Source organism: Salvelinus namaycush, chromosome 3 (genome assembly GCF_016432855.1).
Source record: "Salvelinus namaycush isolate Seneca chromosome 3, SaNama_1.0, whole genome shotgun sequence".
Lineage (NCBI taxonomy): Eukaryota > Metazoa > Chordata > Actinopteri > Salmoniformes > Salmonidae > Salvelinus > Salvelinus namaycush.
In genome coordinates this window covers 42959868-42979869 of record NC_052309.1, presented here as the reverse complement: position 1 = coordinate 42979869, position 20002 = coordinate 42959868, and the positions used below count along the sequence as shown (strand labels likewise).

At 40.9% G+C, this 20002-nt stretch overlaps 1 protein-coding gene and 1 long non-coding RNA gene across 3 annotated transcripts in view; both read left to right on the top strand.

The window, feature by feature from the left end:
- Positions 1–1078: 1078 nt before the first annotated feature.
- On the top strand, positions 1079–4428 carry LOC120031633. Its single transcript, XR_005473744.1, has 2 exons — positions 1079–3401; positions 3518–4428. It is a non-coding gene; the product is annotated as an uncharacterized LOC120031633 (long non-coding RNA).
- A 2778-nt stretch (positions 4429–7206) lies between these two features.
- The window catches only part of LOC120031598 (14-3-3 protein epsilon), a 36077-nt gene continuing 23281 nt past the window's right edge, over positions 7207–20002 (top strand). For both annotated transcript variants that reach the window (XM_038977425.1, XM_038977412.1), the window contains exon 1: positions 7207–7434. In XM_038977425.1, the coding sequence (XP_038833353.1) occupies positions 7371–7434 (64 nt within the window). In that variant the 5' untranslated portion in view covers positions 7207–7370. The remainder of the gene's footprint in view (positions 7435–20002) is intronic.

Below are 20002 nucleotides of genomic sequence, written 5' to 3'. Positions count from 1 at the left end.
TTGGACACACCTACTCATTCAAGAGTTTCTTTATTTTTACTATTTTCTACATTGTAGAATAATAGTGACGACATCAAAACTATGAAATAACACATAGAATCATGTAGTAACCAAAACGTGTTAAATAAATAAAATATATTTGAGATTCTTCAAAGTAGCCACCCTTTGCCTTGATGACAGCTTTGTACACGCTTGGCATTCTCTCAACCAGCTTCACCTGGAATGCTTTTCCAACAGTCTTGAAGGAGTTCCCACATATGCTGAGCACTTGTTGGCTGATTTTCCTTCACTCTGCGGTTCAACTCATCCCAAACCATCTCAATTGGGTTGAGGTTGGGTGATTGTGGAGGCTAGGTCATCTGATGCAGCACTCCATCACTCTCCTTATTGGTCAAATTGCCCTTACACAGCCTGGAGGTGTGTTGGGTCATTGTCCTGTTGATAAACAAATGATAGTCCCACAAAGCGTAAACCAGATGGGATGGGGTTTCGCTGTAGAATGTTGTGGTAGCCATGCTGGTTAAGTGTGCCTTGAATCCTAAATAAATCACAGACAGTGTCACCAGCAAAGCACCATCACAGCTCCTCCTCCATGCTTCACGGTGGGAACCACACATGCAGAGATCATCTGTTCAACTTCTCTGCGTCTCACAAAGACGACGTTTTTGCGACTGCATTTGAAACTTTCTAAGTTCTTGAAATTTTCCGGATTGACTGACCTTCATGTCTTAAATTAATGATGGACTGTAGTTTCTCTTTGCCTATTTGAGCTGTTCTTGCCATAATATGGACTTGGTCTTTTACGAAATAGGGCTATCTTCTGTATACCAACCCTACCTTGTTACAACACAACTGATTGGCTCAAACACATTAAGAAGGAAAGAAATTCCACATATTCACTTTTAAGAAGGCACACCTGTTAATTGAAATGCACTCCAGGTGACTGCCTCATGAAGCTGGTTGAGAGAATGCCAAGAGTGTGCAAAGCTGTCATCAAGGCAAAAGGTGGCTACTTTGAAGAATCTCGAATATAAAATATATTTTGATTTGTTAACGACTGCTTTGGTTACTACATGATTCCATATGTGTTATTTTATAGTTTTGATGTCTAGACTATTATTCTACAATGTAGAAAATAGTAAAATAGTAAAGTACTTTTGACTGGTACTGTATATATATCATTACATGCTAAATATTATGTTAAATGTTTTGTTTTTTCGTTGCCCTGTGTGTGAACAGACCCTCACGCTTTGTGTGGTCACTGTTATGCGTCTATCTGAAACACTATGATGACTGTGTCTGGGGAGGAAGTGGAGACATTCCTTAGGACTGTCAGGTATCGGGCCTTCGTCCAGTCCACCTCATTGTTTTGAGAAATGGTCATATAAGGAGGGTATACAATGGCCAGACAATGACAGAAAAGTGTAAATACACCAACACTGCCCTCTCTTCTTACTTTGATTTGCCCAGTCCCCTCCTCTCCCATCCTGTCAGTCTCCTCCACCTGTCTCATTCATTTGTTACATGGTGTGATCCATTTCCTCCCGGACCTCCCCTATGCTAAAGACACTAGAGGCACCTACAGAGTACAGTTATGTTTCAGTGTACATAAAGGACTTTTGGCAGATGGAACCTGTTAACGTCACATTTGAAATGATGCAGACTTAGTCCCCAGCACTGTGATGCAGAAGTTCACATTGTCACACTCGACAGAAAGCCGCAGCCTTAATCCTTTGGTGTCTCCCCTAGTTTCCCTCCCACGTGGTCATAGCAAACACACAGTAAATATACATACACGTTTTTAAGTTGACTGAATTCATTGTTTCTGTCAGCTACGTTTCAACTTGGAGCTCTTAGTTCGGTCTGGGTTGTATTCAGTAGGGCACAATGTTGAAAGTGTTTTAAAAAGTTATGCAACAGAAAACAATATTGAATGTTTCTTATCGGACAGGTTTGGGTAGTACCTCCCCGTTTCGAAACCTTTCCTCCCGACTGAACATGACCACGTTAATTTCCCTAGTGTCTCCCTTAGTGCCAATTTATCATCCTCTCACCCAGTACCTACCCTCTGGGCACAGTTATGACACATCCAGCCACTGACGTGCCAGATACACCGCAGTATGCTAAACGTCCTCATAGGATGACTACACTACATTGCTAAAGGACTGTGTGGGTGAAAGGCACATAGCCACTGATCGATCATAGTAACATGGGTGGGTGTATTGACCAATCGTAGGCACATGTGAGTGTTTTTTAGGCCAATCATCGTCATTTGGGGAGGGAGGGTCTGTTTATTTTGTCCTTTCTACCTCATCTGAATTGTTTTAATTGATGTTAATTGTCTTTCCGAAATAGGAAAATAACATGACCTGAAGTGCCAGGCTCAGTTCATCTGTATTTTTGTGGAAATGTTGGTAGATTTTATTTCCTTATTTTTTGGGGTTGTTTTTTTTGCCAACCGAACAATTATAGTCCAAACACTCCTTACTCCCTCAACTATACCCTGTGGTATTATTGTGTAAATGTGCATAGTTTCTTATCTTTCCCAACAGTGTAAGAACTTACGTTCCTTCCAAGTCAATGTCTATGAAGCTGCAAGGCTTTTTAATAATACTAAGAGTGAGAATATTAATTACAAGCCCTGTGTAGATGTTTTCTATGTTAAAGTTTACAAAGACACTACCGTTGCTCTATTGAAGGCAGCACTGAGGGCAACCTGCATAACTTGTGTTGACTGCAGCATCATTGTATTTATGAGACAATGAACAGTTAAAATGTGTCTGTAAAAGTTTGAATGGTTTTATGCTCTGTATGTGATATAAACATAGTTCAGTGACGGGAGGAGTAGTACGGCAAGAGGATGATTGAACTATGACACACTACAGAAAGCACCAGGGTTGTGTTCAGTAGGGTACAAAGTAGCAAAATGTTTTGCGAAGGGGGTAAAAAAAATTGTTCTTACTGGTCAAGTTCAGGTAGTAGGCTACCTCCCAGTTTCACTGTTTTGTTTTCTCCCTACTGAACCAGACCACAACCAGACTCGTGTTGCCCCTGTTAAATAATATTTCTATGTTTTAATGAATTAGAAATTATGCAATCTGTATTTAGCAATGACAGAAAGATTTACACAAATAAATGAATGACAAACTCAAACTGAAAATATGACATTAAACTGCCTGACAGAGTTCCCCTATTGCATAACTTTGAATTATTTGTTTAAGTCAATACTGCAGATTGGGAAGGGTATGTGGACATGCACCTGGCACCTCTCATTTTCCCTTTCTAGTTTTCTTGAACTCTGTTGTCAATACTGTTTGGATTTCTTGAAAGGAAACAAATAATTGATGTGCTTTCTGTTGGTCTTTGGCTTTTTATGTTGTCCTCTGGTATGGCACTGATGGGTATGTATTTTACCATTATGTTCATAGTGTAAGAAGTTGTTGTACTTTGTTTGGTTAACATTGCTCAAATGTTCTCGAACATTTCCCACCAACACCATTCTGCAATCTGTTGCCAGTTGAGCCAGGTCCTGTTGTGTCTGTTGTACTTGCATGTTGCATCCAGTGACACCCGTCTGTCATCCAACCATCTCAGGCTTGCCTTGAAGAGAAGAGACTGTCTCCATTTCATAGAGGGCCATGATCATATGATACCGTTTTGTCTAGTGGAGTATAGGCCAGTCAGGTGAAGCAACTTTCGCCCTTGGACCAACGAATACTTGGATTTTAATGAGTGATTTTAAAATGGTGTCCTTTCACAAACATTTTTCAACGTTGAATCCCTTTTCTGCACCTTATCTCTTATATTGCCTCTGTTACTGATGATAGTTTTTTTAAGCCTCATCATCATTCATTGCAAACTGTTTTCATTCTCCTGTATTTTTGTACCAGGTAATTCCACAGAAACTGAATTACGCTGAGACTCTGGTTTAAAAAATAAAAAATATGCCAAACAAAAAACATTTATTTAAAAGTTTAATAAAAAACCATACAACTATGCACAATGACTAATTTGAACAGTAAATTACAAACAAAAAAATAGTTTTTCCAGGAAATGTTATCTGCACAGTTCTTCCTGTAAATATTTTTTGTAAAAATGTATAAGTAGTCATTGTGCATAGAGTTTGTATGGTTAAACTTTGAAATTAACGTTTTTTTGTTTGGTATACATTTTTAAAGTGAAATCTCAGCGTAATTCCATTACATGAAATTGCTCGATCCCAATTACAATTTTCCTTTCGTGCCATCCCTTTTCTTTTGAAGAGGACAGGAGTGGGTGAAAATATAAATAATTGATTTTAAGATGTTCCATTGTGGTATAACACTATTATTTGGAGTTCACATTTTACCTTTTATTTTCTGTAGCATGTAATGTGTTAATATCCTTAGTAAATAAAAACCTAAGTAAATAAAATTACAATTGTGTCAATTTGCTATGTCTTAATTTGTGTTTGTCTCCATCCAATGCCTGACAGGACTGTGAAGCAACACAAACATTGGCACAGACACATGCATACACACACGATAACATACACATGGATTTAGTCCTGTAGATATGTGGTAGTGGTGGAGTAGGAGCCTGAGGGAACACAGTGTGTTGTGAAATCTGTGAATGTATTGTAATGTTTTTAAAATTGTATAAACTGCCTTAATTTTGCTGGACCCTAGGAAGAGTGCAGCAGCTAATGGGGATCCATAATAAATACAAATACAGGCATTTTTACATTTTGGGCATTTTTTTTGTCACTTATAGCCAATGTCTCCGCTGACTGTCACAAATCGAAAGTGAAGTGATACAATACACACTGAAAGCTAGCTAGCCCTTGATCATGACTGTTCCATGGCATTACATTACACATAAGAGTCATGGATGAAGGCGTCTTCTGTAAGGGGAGTTTTAATTAAGGATCGGCGTCCCATCAACGGGACAGTTGTAAATCATGCAGCGCCTTATGTCAAGATCACAGATTTTAGAGAAACAACAATGGAGGTACATATAAGTGTCTTATATCGGCTGAAAGCTTAAATTCCCAGAGATAACACGAAGTGTCGTTTTGTTAGATAAAATAATTTTTCATATCCTAAAGTGGTCCATATAGCATGCACGATCGTTTTGTATTTCCACTCGTTCAATTTGCAAAGAAAGGAATCTGAAAATCTCACCCTAAACAGTCAAATCACGTTCGTATCTATTCCTCAGAGATCCTAGCAGGTAACAAGACTTCATGATTTCAATAGAGGTGTAGTATATCCTATAGGACACCATATTTGGTCAGAGAGCGACACCTTCATGGCACGCCGATGACTCGGGCGCCCATTACTTGAACGACTGTATATTTGTCAAATATACGGGACCAATCGGGGTCAAACACAGCTAGCTAGATAGCCAATGACCTGGGCTTTACGGGAGTATCCGGAAACCATGTACATGTCATAAAATGTAGCTACTAACCTTGTACGACAGCATGCCTTTTCATTTTGGACAAAAATTATAAGGATATTCAGAGTTATGAAGTTATGAAAACGGGTTGTTTTGCAACTGTTGAACTTATAATATGGCTACTAATACTTGGAAAGCTAAATCAAAATCCAAGTATACAGATTTGACAATATTCTTGCAGAAAAAATGGAAAATGAATGCGAATGTCTCCTTCACGATTTGCCCAAATGTAACTGGGGACTTCACACTAAAAGTCTTGTAGATCAGTCATACTTCAAGTTATCCATCTGAAACTTTGCACATACACTGCCGCCATCTTGTGGACACTATCGGAATTACAACCTGAGTGATGGCTAGAACTATGAGCTTTCTTTTGCATTTCAGAGATGGTGGTAGAAAAAGACTGGTTGGTTTTTTATTTTTTATTTTCTTCTACCAGATCTATTGTGTTATATTATCCTACATTAAATTCACATTTCCACAAACTTTAAAGTGTTTCCTTTCAAATGGTACCAAGAATATGCATATCCTTGCTTCAGGGCCTGAGCTACAGGCAGTTAGATTGGGTATGTCATTTAGGCGAAAAAAAAGAAAAGAAAAGGGAGCTATCCCTAAGAAGTTTTAAGATCCCAGACGCTCGGTCTGAACATTACCATGCATCGCTTGCTGTATGGTTTTGGAAGCATAAGGACCTTATCTTTCATATCAGTGAGATACAATTTTTTATACACACCTTGATAAGGTTAGTGTTTCCACACCACCATATCTACATGTTACAGCGCTTGTTTACGGAAAACAGACAAGACGAAGCGACCACCTGTGCTAATTAGTTATCTAGCAAGCTCCCCCGAACACCTTTGTGTAAGTGCAACTCGGGGAAAATATTTTTATCAGATGGAGGCACCCATAGTTCTATGGATCTGTGCAAAAGATAAGGGATGTATGTTGCGAAAGGTGTATCGCAAGCAATGATTATTAACTTTTCTAAAGGGGGATTGTAGTTCACATGAGGCAGTCGTGGAGAAGTCATGGCTGAGAACTGTAGGGGAAAAGCAAAATGCCACCTAGAGTTTGAAAGCTAACAATGCATACAGCCGACCTGAGATTATGACAGACTGATTGACTACCCATGGCTCACATGGCTGGTGAGAAGAGGTTTTAAAATCACTTATATTTTTGTATTAAACCTTTATTGAACTAGGCAAGTCAGTTAAGAACAAATTCTTAGTTACGGCCTACACCAGCCAAACCCGGACGACGCTGGACCAATTGTGCACTGCCCTATTGGACTCCCAATCACAGCCAGTTGTGATACAGCCTGCAATCGAATCAGGGTGTCTTTAGTGACGCTTCAAACACTGAGATGCAGTGTCTTAGACCACTGCGCCACTCCGGAGTCACAGGATTATAATAACGTATTGACTCAAGTAATGATAAGGAGTTGTGAACCAGAGCCATATACTAAAATGTAAATATGTGGCCCTGATGTGTGAACCACCATTATTATATGCACACTACTTTATGGAGTCTGGTCATGCCGAGTGGATTATATTTAACTGAATCTTTTTAATACTGGCTTGTGTTTCACATTGTATTTCAATCGATTTTTGGTTGACATACACATTGTCTTTCAATAGATTTTTGGTTGACATATAATCACACCATAAATACATGAGATGAAATGGGTTGGTGGCCAATAGCTTGCACGGGAGTGTGTGAGAAAGAAAAGTGAAGAGCGGGGATGTGGTGTTGGCGTGGATTGCGTCAATTTCCCGGATTGAGTTTGGACGCCATCTTTAAACCAGTGCTACCGGTAGTTAGAGAGTGGGGACGCTGAGCTGCTGCTCCACCAGGAACCGCCGTCTGAGACAGACCCACGGTCGAGCCTCTCCTTCAGGCCGCACATCATCGACAGCCCGACCTCGAACACCATGGCAGATCGAGAACACTTAGTATACCAGGCCAAACTCGCCGAACAAGCCGAAAGATACGATGGTAAGGGTTAAGATTTACTGTCAATGCGGAGTATGCCCCTCATTCGCTTGTCTCCCTCTAACGGGGGGCTTCCAGGAGCGGGTGAGGTGGTTTGAAGATGGACTAGCTACTAAGAGATCGTAGTAGGGACAAAATGGCGGAGAAGATAGCGTTTCCTAACTAGTTACAGTCATTTAACGTTAGTGGTTTGACTGAACAAAGGTATCAAGCGATACACATGTGTATTACTGGGTTTTAGGCTATTCAGTGTTTGCATGGGCATGGGTGATATTCAGCCCATGCTATCTTGAAAGCCGTTGGTTGTTTCTGCTGGTGGTCCTGTTCCGACTTCGTTGTTAGTTCTCAATGGATATACTAACGTTAACGTTACTGTAACTAGCTAACGCTAGTCAACAAGAGAGCATGACAGCTAACGAACGTGAGTTAACATCTGTGGTAAAATAGCGGTTAACAATGGTTGACAAATTGCAATAATAACTACCGTGTCATGGGGAATGGTTAAGGTTACCTAACCATTTGTTCACTAAAATAATTTGGTTATTTGATGAACTAGCTAGCTATTTTGACAGTAATGCCGTTACACTAGAAATAGCGGCTTCGTAGCCTAGTTAACTAACGTTAGTATTGAAGCTACTTTGCTAGCGACTGCAGTTTTGCCAACTATTTTTCAAGGAAATTACAAGTAAGTTACTTAGATGAGGTTTAACGGCACCCAGAAATGTTGCATTACTGCCACCAAGTAGACTGGAATAGAACCCTCTTATACTTTGCTTGGGTAAAGTACGGTATTTGTTTCCCCTATTATAACCCTACACGAATTAAAAACCCACCACCCTACTCCACTATTTAAATCTGTCTAGTCCTACCTCAGGCTTAAAGGACGGGACACCACCACTCAACATACCCGGTAACTCTTCTGACGTCAAATATCGTACACCCAAATACTTCTCTGCATCTGCCACCACAACCTCTATTTTATGCGATTTGTGTTCCATCCCTGCAGTACTGTTGATAACCATTGCTATGAACAAAGCCAATCTTACTGAAGCATATATCCAGGGTTGCCAGGTCAAGTTAACATTTCTAGCACAATGGCCACTCAAAACTTGCACCAAAGGCTTGAAAACGAGCCCCATTTTTTCCCCACAGCAAGTGAGGAGTTGCCATATCTATACAATAAACCATTTTCCGTAAGTTATCCAGCCAATTAATAAGGAATATCATTGTAACATGTAACGACGTTAGAAGCAAAATTTAGGTTTCTTTAAAATAATTATTGTAAGCTATGACATGGAATTAAGGAATTTGAATATGTGACATGAGAACTGATAAGTCGTCCTTATTTAACTTGCCAGATCATTTTCCATCAATGGATGTGGATTTAACTCGCTTGACCGCTATGATTAAGTAATACGGCACACGGGGGTATGGTATATGGCCAATATACCACAGTGGCCAATAACCACAACGCAATGCGGGGTGCCTGGATACAGTTCTAGAGTATTAATGTTTTATGGAAAAAGGTTTGAAAATAGCTGTCTCCATAATGACAATCTAAATAGCCTACCTACAACTGGTAAAAAGTTGTCAAAACGTGTGCACGTGCTAGCTGCTTTCTCGCTCACGTGCCTCAGCCAATAACTGTAGTGCTTTCTCAACACACACATCCCTCCGGCCCTCCCCACCACTCACTCAGCAACAGCCTTTCTCACTGCCTGACAGTCAGTCATTAAGTTGGAAAATTGCATACATGGCAACACTGCATATATCATTGGCCTTATCCCTCCATATTGGTACAGATCTACTACTCACAAATCCTCTCAGGATCCCTCCCCCTTGACCCATTACTTTCTTCACTGCCTCAGCATATGACACACTCTGCACTACTCTAACCCTTGGTTACCTCAACCTGTCTCTCTCGCACTGGACATTTCTGATCCGAAGCCCCATGGGCACCCCAACAATTAACACATACCGCTTCTTTTCCCAATGCTACTCATTCCTTTGTCTCATGTCTTTCTGCACACTTCTCACACATAGGAACCTCCCTCCTACACAGTGCTGCCACATGCCCATAAGCTTGAAACCTGTAACAACTAGGGATGCACAATATATTGGTGAACTTATCAGCATTGGCCCGATGTCTAGTTTAACCTGTCTAGGACTGGGGTTCCGCCAACAGCCAATGTAATTGCAGGGCACCAAATACAAAACAATAGAAATCTCATAAATCAAATTTCTCAAACATACAAGTATTAGGCACCATTTTAAAGATACAATTCTCATTAATCCAGCCACAGTGTCTGATTTCAAAAATGCTTTACAGCGAAAGCTCCACAAACTATTATGTTAGGTCACCACGAAGTCACAGAAAAACCCTGCCATTTTTCCCGCCAAAGAGAGGAGTCACAAAAATCACAAATAGAGAAAATTAATCACTAACCTTTGATCTTCATCAGATGACACTCATAGGACTTCATGTTACACAATACATGTATGATTTGTTCGATAAAGTGCATATTTATATCCAAAAATCTAATTTTACATTGGTGTGTTATGTTCAGTAGTTCAAAAACATGCTATGATTTTGCAGAGAGCCACATGAATTCACAGAAATACTCATTATAAATGTTGATAAATTCAAGTGGTATGCATAGAACTTTAGATACACTTCTCCTTAATGCAACCGCTGTGTCAGATTTCAAAAAGCATAATCTGAGAACGGCGCTCAGAGCCCAAACCAGCCAAAATAAATATCCGCCATGTTGCGCCGTCAACATTAGTCAGAAATAGCATTATAAATATTCACTTACCTTTGATCTTCATCAGAATGCACTCCCAGGAATTGCAGTTCCACAATAAATGTTTGTTTTGTTCGATAATGTCCATTTATGTCCATTTATGTCAAAATAGCTTCTTTTGTTAGAGCGTTTGGTAAACAAATTCAAAAGCGCGTTCAGGTCCAGTCGGACAAAAAGTTATATTACAGGTCGAAGAAACTTGTCAAACTAAGTATAGAAACTTGTCAAACTAAGTATAGAATCAATCTTTAGGATGTTTTTATCTTAAATGTTCAATAATGTTCCAACCGGAGAATTCCATTGTCTGTAGAAAAGCAATGGAATGAGAGATACCTCTCATGTGAAATGCATGTGACTGAGAACGAGGCTGCTGGCAGACCCCTTAGTCAAACAGCTCCCATCCGGCCCCCCTTCACATGAGAAGCCGGAAACAACGTTCTAAAGACGGTTGACATCTAGTGGAAGCCTTAGGAAGTGCAACATAACCCATTTCCCACTGTGAATTCGATAGGGGCTGAGTTCAAAAACTACAAACCTCAGATTTCCCACTTCCTGTTTGGATTTTTCCTCAGGTTTTTGCCTGCCATATGAGTTCTGTTATACTCACAGACATCATTCAAACAGTTTTAGAAACTTCAGTGTTTTCTATCCAATACTAATAATAATATGCATATATTAGCATCTGGGACTGAGTAGGAGGCAGTTCACTCTGGGCACGCTATTCATCCAAAAGTGAAAATGCTGCCCCCTATCCCAAAGAAGTTAACGCCGATGTGCAAAACCGATGTCAAAGCTGACGTGCATACCTATATAACGTAGGTACATGACGTAATGATGCCACGTAAAATTTTGCGCTACATTTGCAACAACATTCCTAACCTAACCCAAAATGTCTGCTGTGTGGATCGAGCAGTCATTTGAAAGAGTAAGACAATTTCAGCGACACAACTCAAAGGCGAAATCCATTAATGGCAAGATAATGGTATTCATTGCCCTTGACAATTAACCGTTCTGTCGTGGGTGATGTTGGCTTTTGCCGACTGGTCGAGCACTAGTACACACTATCAAGTGTGCTATTTTTCAGATGTTGCTCTACCAAAGTTACACAGTAATGGCGTCACTGCTAAAAAAATAAACATTGCGTCACTGCTATTAGCGTTATGACTGACATTTGGACCAGCGATATCAGCCGTGTGAGCATGCTGAGTCTGACAGCACAATGTGTCGTTGAGGATTTCGTACTGAGGAAAGTCGTATTGCATGTTCGTGAATGTGCCGGTTTGTCATACCGTTGCTGCCATTTTCAATGGCATATGAGAACATGTTTGAAACTTGGAAACATGAACACACTAGCAAGCTCCATTCAAACAACTGACTCGAGATATATGCTCATCCACTGCGCCTGCAGCAGATGTGATACCCTCTGTCATGACATTAAAACGCCTGCTCAACAAAGCGATTCGGTGGCATTCTCTCTCTGTGTCGCCACTATGCTCGACGCTATGTACTTCGATGCAGACAAAAACGGGGTTTACGTGAAATGTTACATACGCAGCTGGACAAGATGGAAACAGACACAGTGACCGTGCGCACGGAGAAAGAAAGGCCATGGACAGACAGAGCTGAAACTTCACTGCTTGACATGTCATGAAATCCTGGTTGAGAATTAAACGACTGAACAAATGAACAACGAAACAGCACAGCAAGTAAGTGAAATAAATAGGTTTTGATTATTATGTTTTACTGGGTTTCCCTTTGTAGTCCGTAATAGTTTGCAAGCCCTGCCACATCCGTGTAGTAGGATTCAATCTTAGTCCTGTATTGATGCTTTGCCTGTTTGATGGCTCGTCTGAGGGCATAGCGGGATTTCTTATAAGTGTCCGGATTAGTGTCCCACTCCTTGAAAGCGGCAGCTCTAGCCATTAGCTCGGTGCGGATGTTGCCTGTAATCCATGGCTTTTGGTTGGGATAAGTACGTACGGTCACTGTGTGGGGACGACGTTGTAGATGCACTTATTGATGAAGCCGGTGACAGGTGGTCTACTCCTCAATGCCATTGGATGAATCCCGGAACATATTCCAGTCTGTGCTAGCAAAACAGTCCTGTAACGTAGCGTCCTCGTCATCTGACCACTTCCGTATTTAGCGGTTCACAGGTACTTCCTGCTTTACTTTCTGCTTGTAAGCAGGAATCAGGAGGATAAAATTATGTTATTTGTATGCATCTCTGTGTGTGGAGTATATATAGGTGGTCTAGAGTGTTTATTTTTTAAATGTATATATTTTTTCCTCTGGTTGCACGTAACATGCTGGTAGAAATGAGGTACAGAGGATTTAAGTTTGCCTGCATTAAAGTCCCCGGCCACTAGGAGCACCGCTTCGGGATGAGCATTTTCTTTTTTACATATGGCCTCATAGCTTGTGCCAGCATCGGTTTGTGGTGGTAAATAGACAGCTACGAAAAATATGAAACTATCTTGGTAAATAGTGTGGTCTACAGCTTATCATGAGGTACTCTACCTCTGTCGAGCAAAACCTCAAGACTTCTTAAAATTAGATATTGCGCACCAGCTGTTATTGACAAATGGACACAACCCACACCCCTCGTCTTACCAGACGTAGCTGTTCTGTCCTGCCGATGCACGGAAAACCCAGCCAGCTCCATATTATCCGTGTCGTCGTTCAGCCACGACTCTGAAACATAAGATATTACCATTTTGAATGTCCTGTTGGTTAGGATAGTCTCAAACAGAGATCATCCAGTTTACTCTCCAGTGATTACGTGTTGGCCAATAGAACGGATGGTAGAGGCGGGTTACCCACTCACTGATGAATTCTCACAAGGCACCCCGATCTCCGCCCCCTGTATTTGGGCCTGTTCTTGGAGCAGCACTATATAATTCGCGTCGAACTCATTAAATATATATTTTTGTCCAGTTCGAGGTGAGTAATCGCTGTTGTGATATCCAGAAGCTCTTTTCGGTCAACGAGACAGTATCAGCAACATTAAATAAGTTACAAACAATGCGAAATAGCACACAAAATAGCACAGTTGGTTAGGAGCCTGTAAAACGGCAGACATCCCCCCCCCCCCGGCGCCATTATAATTTCTATGATTGCAATGACTCTTTCCTCAGTGGATGTCGCTACACATTAGGGCTCCCTATCATTGATGCCTGTTAGTGCCCAATTATGCTGAAGTGATCCTTCAAGCTTCTTTTTGAGTGGAGCCTTCTGAATTCCTTTTGGAAGCCTTCCCTGTAGCATACCACCATCTTTCCTTGACGAGTGTTTTGATGTGGTTCTTGAATAGAGCTGAGAATTGCCAGGGACCATACAATATTATAGCTGTACTTAGGTGCTGATATGTATTGAGATTCTATATGTATCACAATTCGATACTGTGATTTTGAGATTCAATATTCCAAACATATTGCTCACATATCTCTGTTGCAGAGTGACAAGAGCCATGATGATGAGTTTAGATTAGTCATGGAAATAAAAGTGCATAATACAAATTGCCGCCCTATTTAAAAAGATAGATAACAAGCTATGAAGGAAAAATGGGTAGGTACAGCCAACTAATGGCAAAAATAATATTGCAATGTTGTCAAAACGATATGATATAGCATCAATAATAATATCCCGACATGTAACTTGATTTTTTTTCTTCCTATCACTACTCTTGAAGAGAATGCAAGGACTGTTAAAATATATATATGGGCTAAGACTTAAAAAAAAAAAATATATATATATATATGGGTTAAGACTTTCCCATGATGATGAATGCAGAGGAAGATGCATTAAATGCCATAGTTTCATTTAACTTTTTATTTCCCCCATTTTTAACATGACAGCAGTATTGCTGAGAAGGCACACTGAAGTGCTGTAGTAGTACCTGAGAGTTTTCTAGATTTTGATATCAAAGATCAGCAGTGCTACACATGGGCCATGCAGTTTCTTCTCTGATCTCTTTTGCCCTGCTATGAAACAGGATACTGTCCCCTACCAGCTCTAGCCTACACCCCGCCCACCCCTCATGTCGTTACGCCTGTTGAAAGAGGTCAATCACCTGGAGGGGCCGGCCACTCAGAGCCAGGATGATTTCCCCGCCTGCAGGCCTGCTGTGGAACCAGGCCACTCCTCCTGAGCCCCCTTTGGCACAGAGGAATGTGCAAGGCGGATAGTGCAGCTGGGCTTAAGCCAGACCAGAGACGGGAAGGTATGCGCCTATGCAGCCACCCTGACATAGGGACCAAGGGACGACAGGAGATGGGAGCAGCAGTGTGCTCCTCTCTTATGTAACCCCTCTCTCTCTCTCTCGCTCTCTCCAGCCCAGGCGAGTCATCCAGCCCCAGTGTGTGTGCAAATAGATCAGACAGGAGCTGCCTGCTTAGTGAGGATCTTTGCAAAGACTGTGCTCTCTTACCTTTTCCTCGCTCCCCTCCTTGGTGCCTATTCTTTCAGGAAGTGCACTTATACACTGCCTCCAGCCACACCGGGCTCAGCAGTCCTGGCCTGTCACTCAACAGACCTGAACACGTTCCAATGTGGTGTCATAATGGTGGCGGTAACACCCCTCCCCCAACACACCTCAGTCACGTCTGTTCTCTTCTTTCTCCATACTGAGTAGTTTTCCTCTTTCTTTGCTTGATGGATAAAGATAGAACCGTTACCAGAAAGTATTTTTTTTAGACACCGATTGTTCTTGCAGTCATTTAGAATGTTAATTTGATTTTGTCGAGTCGTGCTAATCAGGGTGGCAGAGTAGCTGAGCACAATAGTAAGATGTGCTGCTTCCACACATGTATGAAAGCCAAGCTGATGCTAGTCCTGTTCATTCAAACTAGCTGAGATCTTCCTTTTCTTCATGTGTTCTCTATCACCCAGGTCCCCCACACAGACATGACATTTCTACATTAAGCGAGGCACCACACCCTAATAGGGTGATCTCCCCCCCACCAACCAATCATTTCACAATTAACTTTTACCAGTTGAATATGGACACCGATATAACACTGTTTTTGTATTACATATTTTCTGAAATATTGTTGCCAAATTTGTATAATTTTATACATCTCAATTTTCTGCACACTGAATGAAGTCAGCATAAATATTTAGGTGTAGTTTAAAAAAAAACAGGACCAGACATGTATAGAGCAGATTGTGGATATATACTTTTTTGTTTTTCTATCTGTAAATACTAAAGACGTACATACACAGCATTTTTGGTGCATATTTCCAACAATTGTTATCAGAATCAAAAGTTTACAACATATCAACAATTCCCTCTATACAAGTCTGGAGAATATATCGAAGTATAACCGCAAATCCAGATGTTTCTGAAGCTGATAAATTAGTTGGCGTGTGGGAAGAGTCTGACTTTCGTGAAATGGCAGTTAAAGAACAATGACTTAAGCTGACCAAATGTCTATATAGACCCAATCACGACATGTGACATGTAGTGAGCTTTGACATTATGGATTTGTCCATTTTAATGTGATTTTAAAATTCATAATTTATGACAATAGCATGATAAACAAATAAGTTTGATTTTTTGATGTTTTTGAAAGTACTAACAGTAAAGGTAGACTCAGCGATATGACGTAGATGCAGAAAGTAAACAGCATAGTGGCTAAATTTCCTCAACAACTAAGAGCGTTGAAACGTGTGGCTCAACTTCTCCGCTGTTTGTGTCCTGGCTACCACGCTGTGAAGCGAACCCGTGCACATGCGCAAATACTGTGTGAGAGCGGAGTCTTGCATCTCGATCGTCTGAATGTCTGCGGTGCTGCTCGTGGCAGTCATTTCGCTGAGTCTACCTTTTTTAAAGGTCCCAAACATGAATTCTGATTCCCATGAGTGGGTGATAGTACTAACATGTTTTGCATTTCTTTCTCTTATGGCTAACTACCAGGAAGTTTGAAAAGACAGGATTATGGGCGGTAAGCTTATATTCATGAGCTCGCCTTGACTGACAGCTCTTGAAACGCCTATGTCAAGAAACTTGGATTCAGTGTTGCAGTAAAATCATCTCAAGCAAATTTGGTGATATACAAAGCAACTCAAACAACATTGAAATTGCATGAATTATGTCTTTTATACATCTCCCGTATGGCATGTCTCTTGTGATGTGAATCACAGCAGCACTGACGGTTGTGCTGACATGACAACTTTGTCAGTTTTGAATGACCCTTCCCCCTCTGTTCCATGCTGGCTGAAGACCTAGCTAGCCAATAACTAGCTAACACCAGACACAGATGAAAGGGGAAACATATAAAGTGCCTTCGGAAAGTATTCAGACTCCTTGCCTTGTTCCACATTTAGTTAGGTTGAAGCCGCATTCTAAAATGGATTTTTTGTAAAAAATCCTCTGCAATCTAGACACAATACCCCATAATGACAAAGTGAAAACAGGTTTGTAGAAATGTTTGCAAATGTATTAAAAATAAAAAAAAACATACCTTATTTACATAAGTATTCAGACCATTTGCTATGAGACTTGAAAGTGAGTCCACCTGTGGTAAATTCAGTTGATTGGACATGATTTGGAAATGCACACACCTGTCTATATAAGATCCCACAGTTGATAGTGCATATCAGAGCAAAAAACCAAGCCATGATGTCGATGGAATTGTCTGTAGAGCTCCGAGACAGGATTGTGTCGGCACAGATTTGAGGAAGGGTACCAAAACATTTCTGCAGCATTGAAGGTCCCCAAGAACACAGTGGCCTCCATTCTTAAATAGAAGTTTGCAACCACCAAGACTCTTCCTAGAGCTGGCCGTCCCGGCCAAACTGAGCAATCGGGGGAGAAGGTTTTTGGTCAGGGAGGTGACCAAGAACCCGATGGTCACTCTGACAGAGTTTCTCTGTGAAAATAGGAGAGAGAACTTTCCAGAAGGACAACCATCTCTACCGCACTCCACCAATCTGGCCTTTATGGTAGCGTGACCAGACAGAAGCCGCTCCTCAGTAAAGGCACATGACAGCCTGCTTAGAGTTTGCCAAAAGGCACCTAAAGGACTCTCAGACCATGAGAAACAAAATTATCTGGTCTGATGAAACCAAGATTGAACTCTTTGGCCTGAATGCCAAGCGTCACGTTTGGAGGAAACCTGGCACCATTCCTATGGTGATGCGTAGTGGTAGCATCATGCTGTTGAGATGTTTTTCAGCGGCATGGACTGGGATACTAGTCAGAATCGAGGCAAAGATGAACGGTACAAAGTACAGGGAGATCCTTGATGAAAACCTGCTCCAAAGCACTCAGGACCTCAGACTGGGGCAAAGGTTCACCTTCCAACAGGACAACGAACCTAAGCACACAGCCAAGACAATGCAGGAGTAGCTTTGGGACAATTCTTTGAATGAGTAGCCCAGCCATAGCTGAGACTTGAACCTGATCAAACATCTCTGGAGAGACCTGAAAATAGCTGCGCAGCAACGCTCCCAATCCAACCTGACGAAGCTTGAGAGGATCTGCAGAGAAGAATGGGAGAAACTCCCAAAATACAGGTGTGCCAAGCTTGTACGCAAGAAGACTTGAGGCTATAATCGATGCCAAAGGTGCTTCAACAAAGTACTGATTTAAAGGGACTGAAAACTTATGGAAATGTGTTAACTTAGCTAAAAAAAAAAAAAAAAAAAAAAATTGCTTTGGTATTGTGTGTAGGGGGAAAGTGGGGGGAAAAACAATTTAATACATTTTTATAATAAGACTGTAACCTAACAGTAGAAAAAGTCAATTGGTCTGACTACTTTCTGAAGGCACCATGTCTTTGCCATACATGAATAGTGTAAACTTGTAATTATATTTGCAGACACCCTACAGTCAAATTTTGGCACCGATAGAGTAGTTATCCCAGCGACGTTGGTTACAAGGCAGTACATTTTTAAATTAGGTCAAAAATACCATGTTACCATTGGTGTTTTAAAATGAGTTAGGTTGACGTCACCCTATGCCCTTAATAATCCACCTCCCTGAATCCAAGTGTTCGGACATGGGGGAGGGGACAAGTATTGATTGATCTAACTTTATCAATCTAGAAGCAACAGTAATTTTTCATACTTTGGTCATCATACTTTTGATCTGGTTTCATCCAATTTCATGAAATTTTATTTCAGCTTGTGGTGCCTCTCCTTTAAATCCTATTCGAATAAATATTGTTTCCTTTCCCCTACCTTCCTTTTACATTTTGTGTCAATCTGTAGAGGGGTCACTGAGTGTGTTTGAGCACGGCCCTAGTCCGCTGATCTTCTGCTGCAGAGATACTGTAGTGCTGCTGCTCTCCCTGGGCTCTGACTGTCAAGCATTGAGTTTCTGCAGCATGCTTTGTGGAGGTCTGCCATTGGCTGCTGTAGGTACACTCTGTCTCTAGAAGTCATAGGCTCTATGTATATGGCACACTCTGTGCTGCCTGCCTGTGCACTGCATGGTGGTGCTCTGATTTGTATGCACCTGCAGGGTCACACAGTGCAAGACCCCACGCTTTCTGGGGGTTCCCCCTCAGTCCCATAAGGATTGGTATAAAGCAATAGTAGGGTATTGTGTAACTGTAAACATATAGGCCTAGTACGGCAATATGTTATGCCGTAATTATTATGAGCAATATTTCTGCTCCAGCTAAGAACTGTTGTAACCACTTACTGTATTATAACACTCATATTGGACAGCTGCACAGCTCCTGTCATTTTCCTTGATCTGATTTACTGGTGTATCATTAAATGTGAAAGGCCCCCACCTGCAAGTTGCCTCACTTTGATTACACCAGCCCTGTAATGGTGTCTCTTGATTACTGTGTTTTACAGACAAAAACGCAAAGTTATTTTACAAAAAAAATTCTCCCAGACTTGGACACTGACGCAGTACTGAATTCGACGACGTTCTACTAGGGAAGATTCTAGAATTCCGAGACACTCCTCTGGTCTTTGGCTCAGCAGGCAGCTGGGCTCTACTCCCACGGCTACGCCCATCTAGCGTTAATGTAGGTTTGCATGAAGTCCTCCCCCCCCTGTCTACGCTGGCAACTCCCCAGACACTCCATTAAGAGAGCTGGTGATGACAGGAACCTTTCAAAGTGTGCATCTAATCTCTTTATACATCTAAATATGGAAGAGAAATGTGCCAGGAGACCCTGTTCTATACAGTGAGTGTAGTTGGCCTATGTCATCCGTTCTGATAGTCATTGTGTATGAAAACCCAGTGAACCGCTTTGGATTGAGGATAAATCCATTTGAATTCAATCACTTTTTGACAATCACCTCTTTTAGATTGAACGAATCCTTCAATACATATTTGCCCATTGTAGAAGTGCTCAGAAAGGGAATTTTTAGACCTGAATGCCAAAACATTCAAGAGATGGTGCTCAAAGTTTACATACTGTATTTTGCGTACCCTACCTTGAGACCTCAATGTTTTCAACACTCGAAACAAGAAACTATTGATATAATTTTACAAACAGGGTTGTCAAACAATTAGATCATTTCTTAATGGTTTTTAATAAAAATGGATATTTTACCTTGACAATTTGATTTATTACACAACAAAAAATCTAAAACTAAAAGAAAATAAATGACGTCTGTCAGGACCAATCCAGTTAACAACCCAAATAAAACTATTAGTAATCAAAGTGCAATCTGTGTACATACACCAACAGATATACTAAGAATATGTACAGCAGTAAATATATTAGTGAGCCATGTCAAGAATCCAGTATATAACTACAGGCTGTGTTTTTATATAAACAGTATTTAAAAATCGCAAT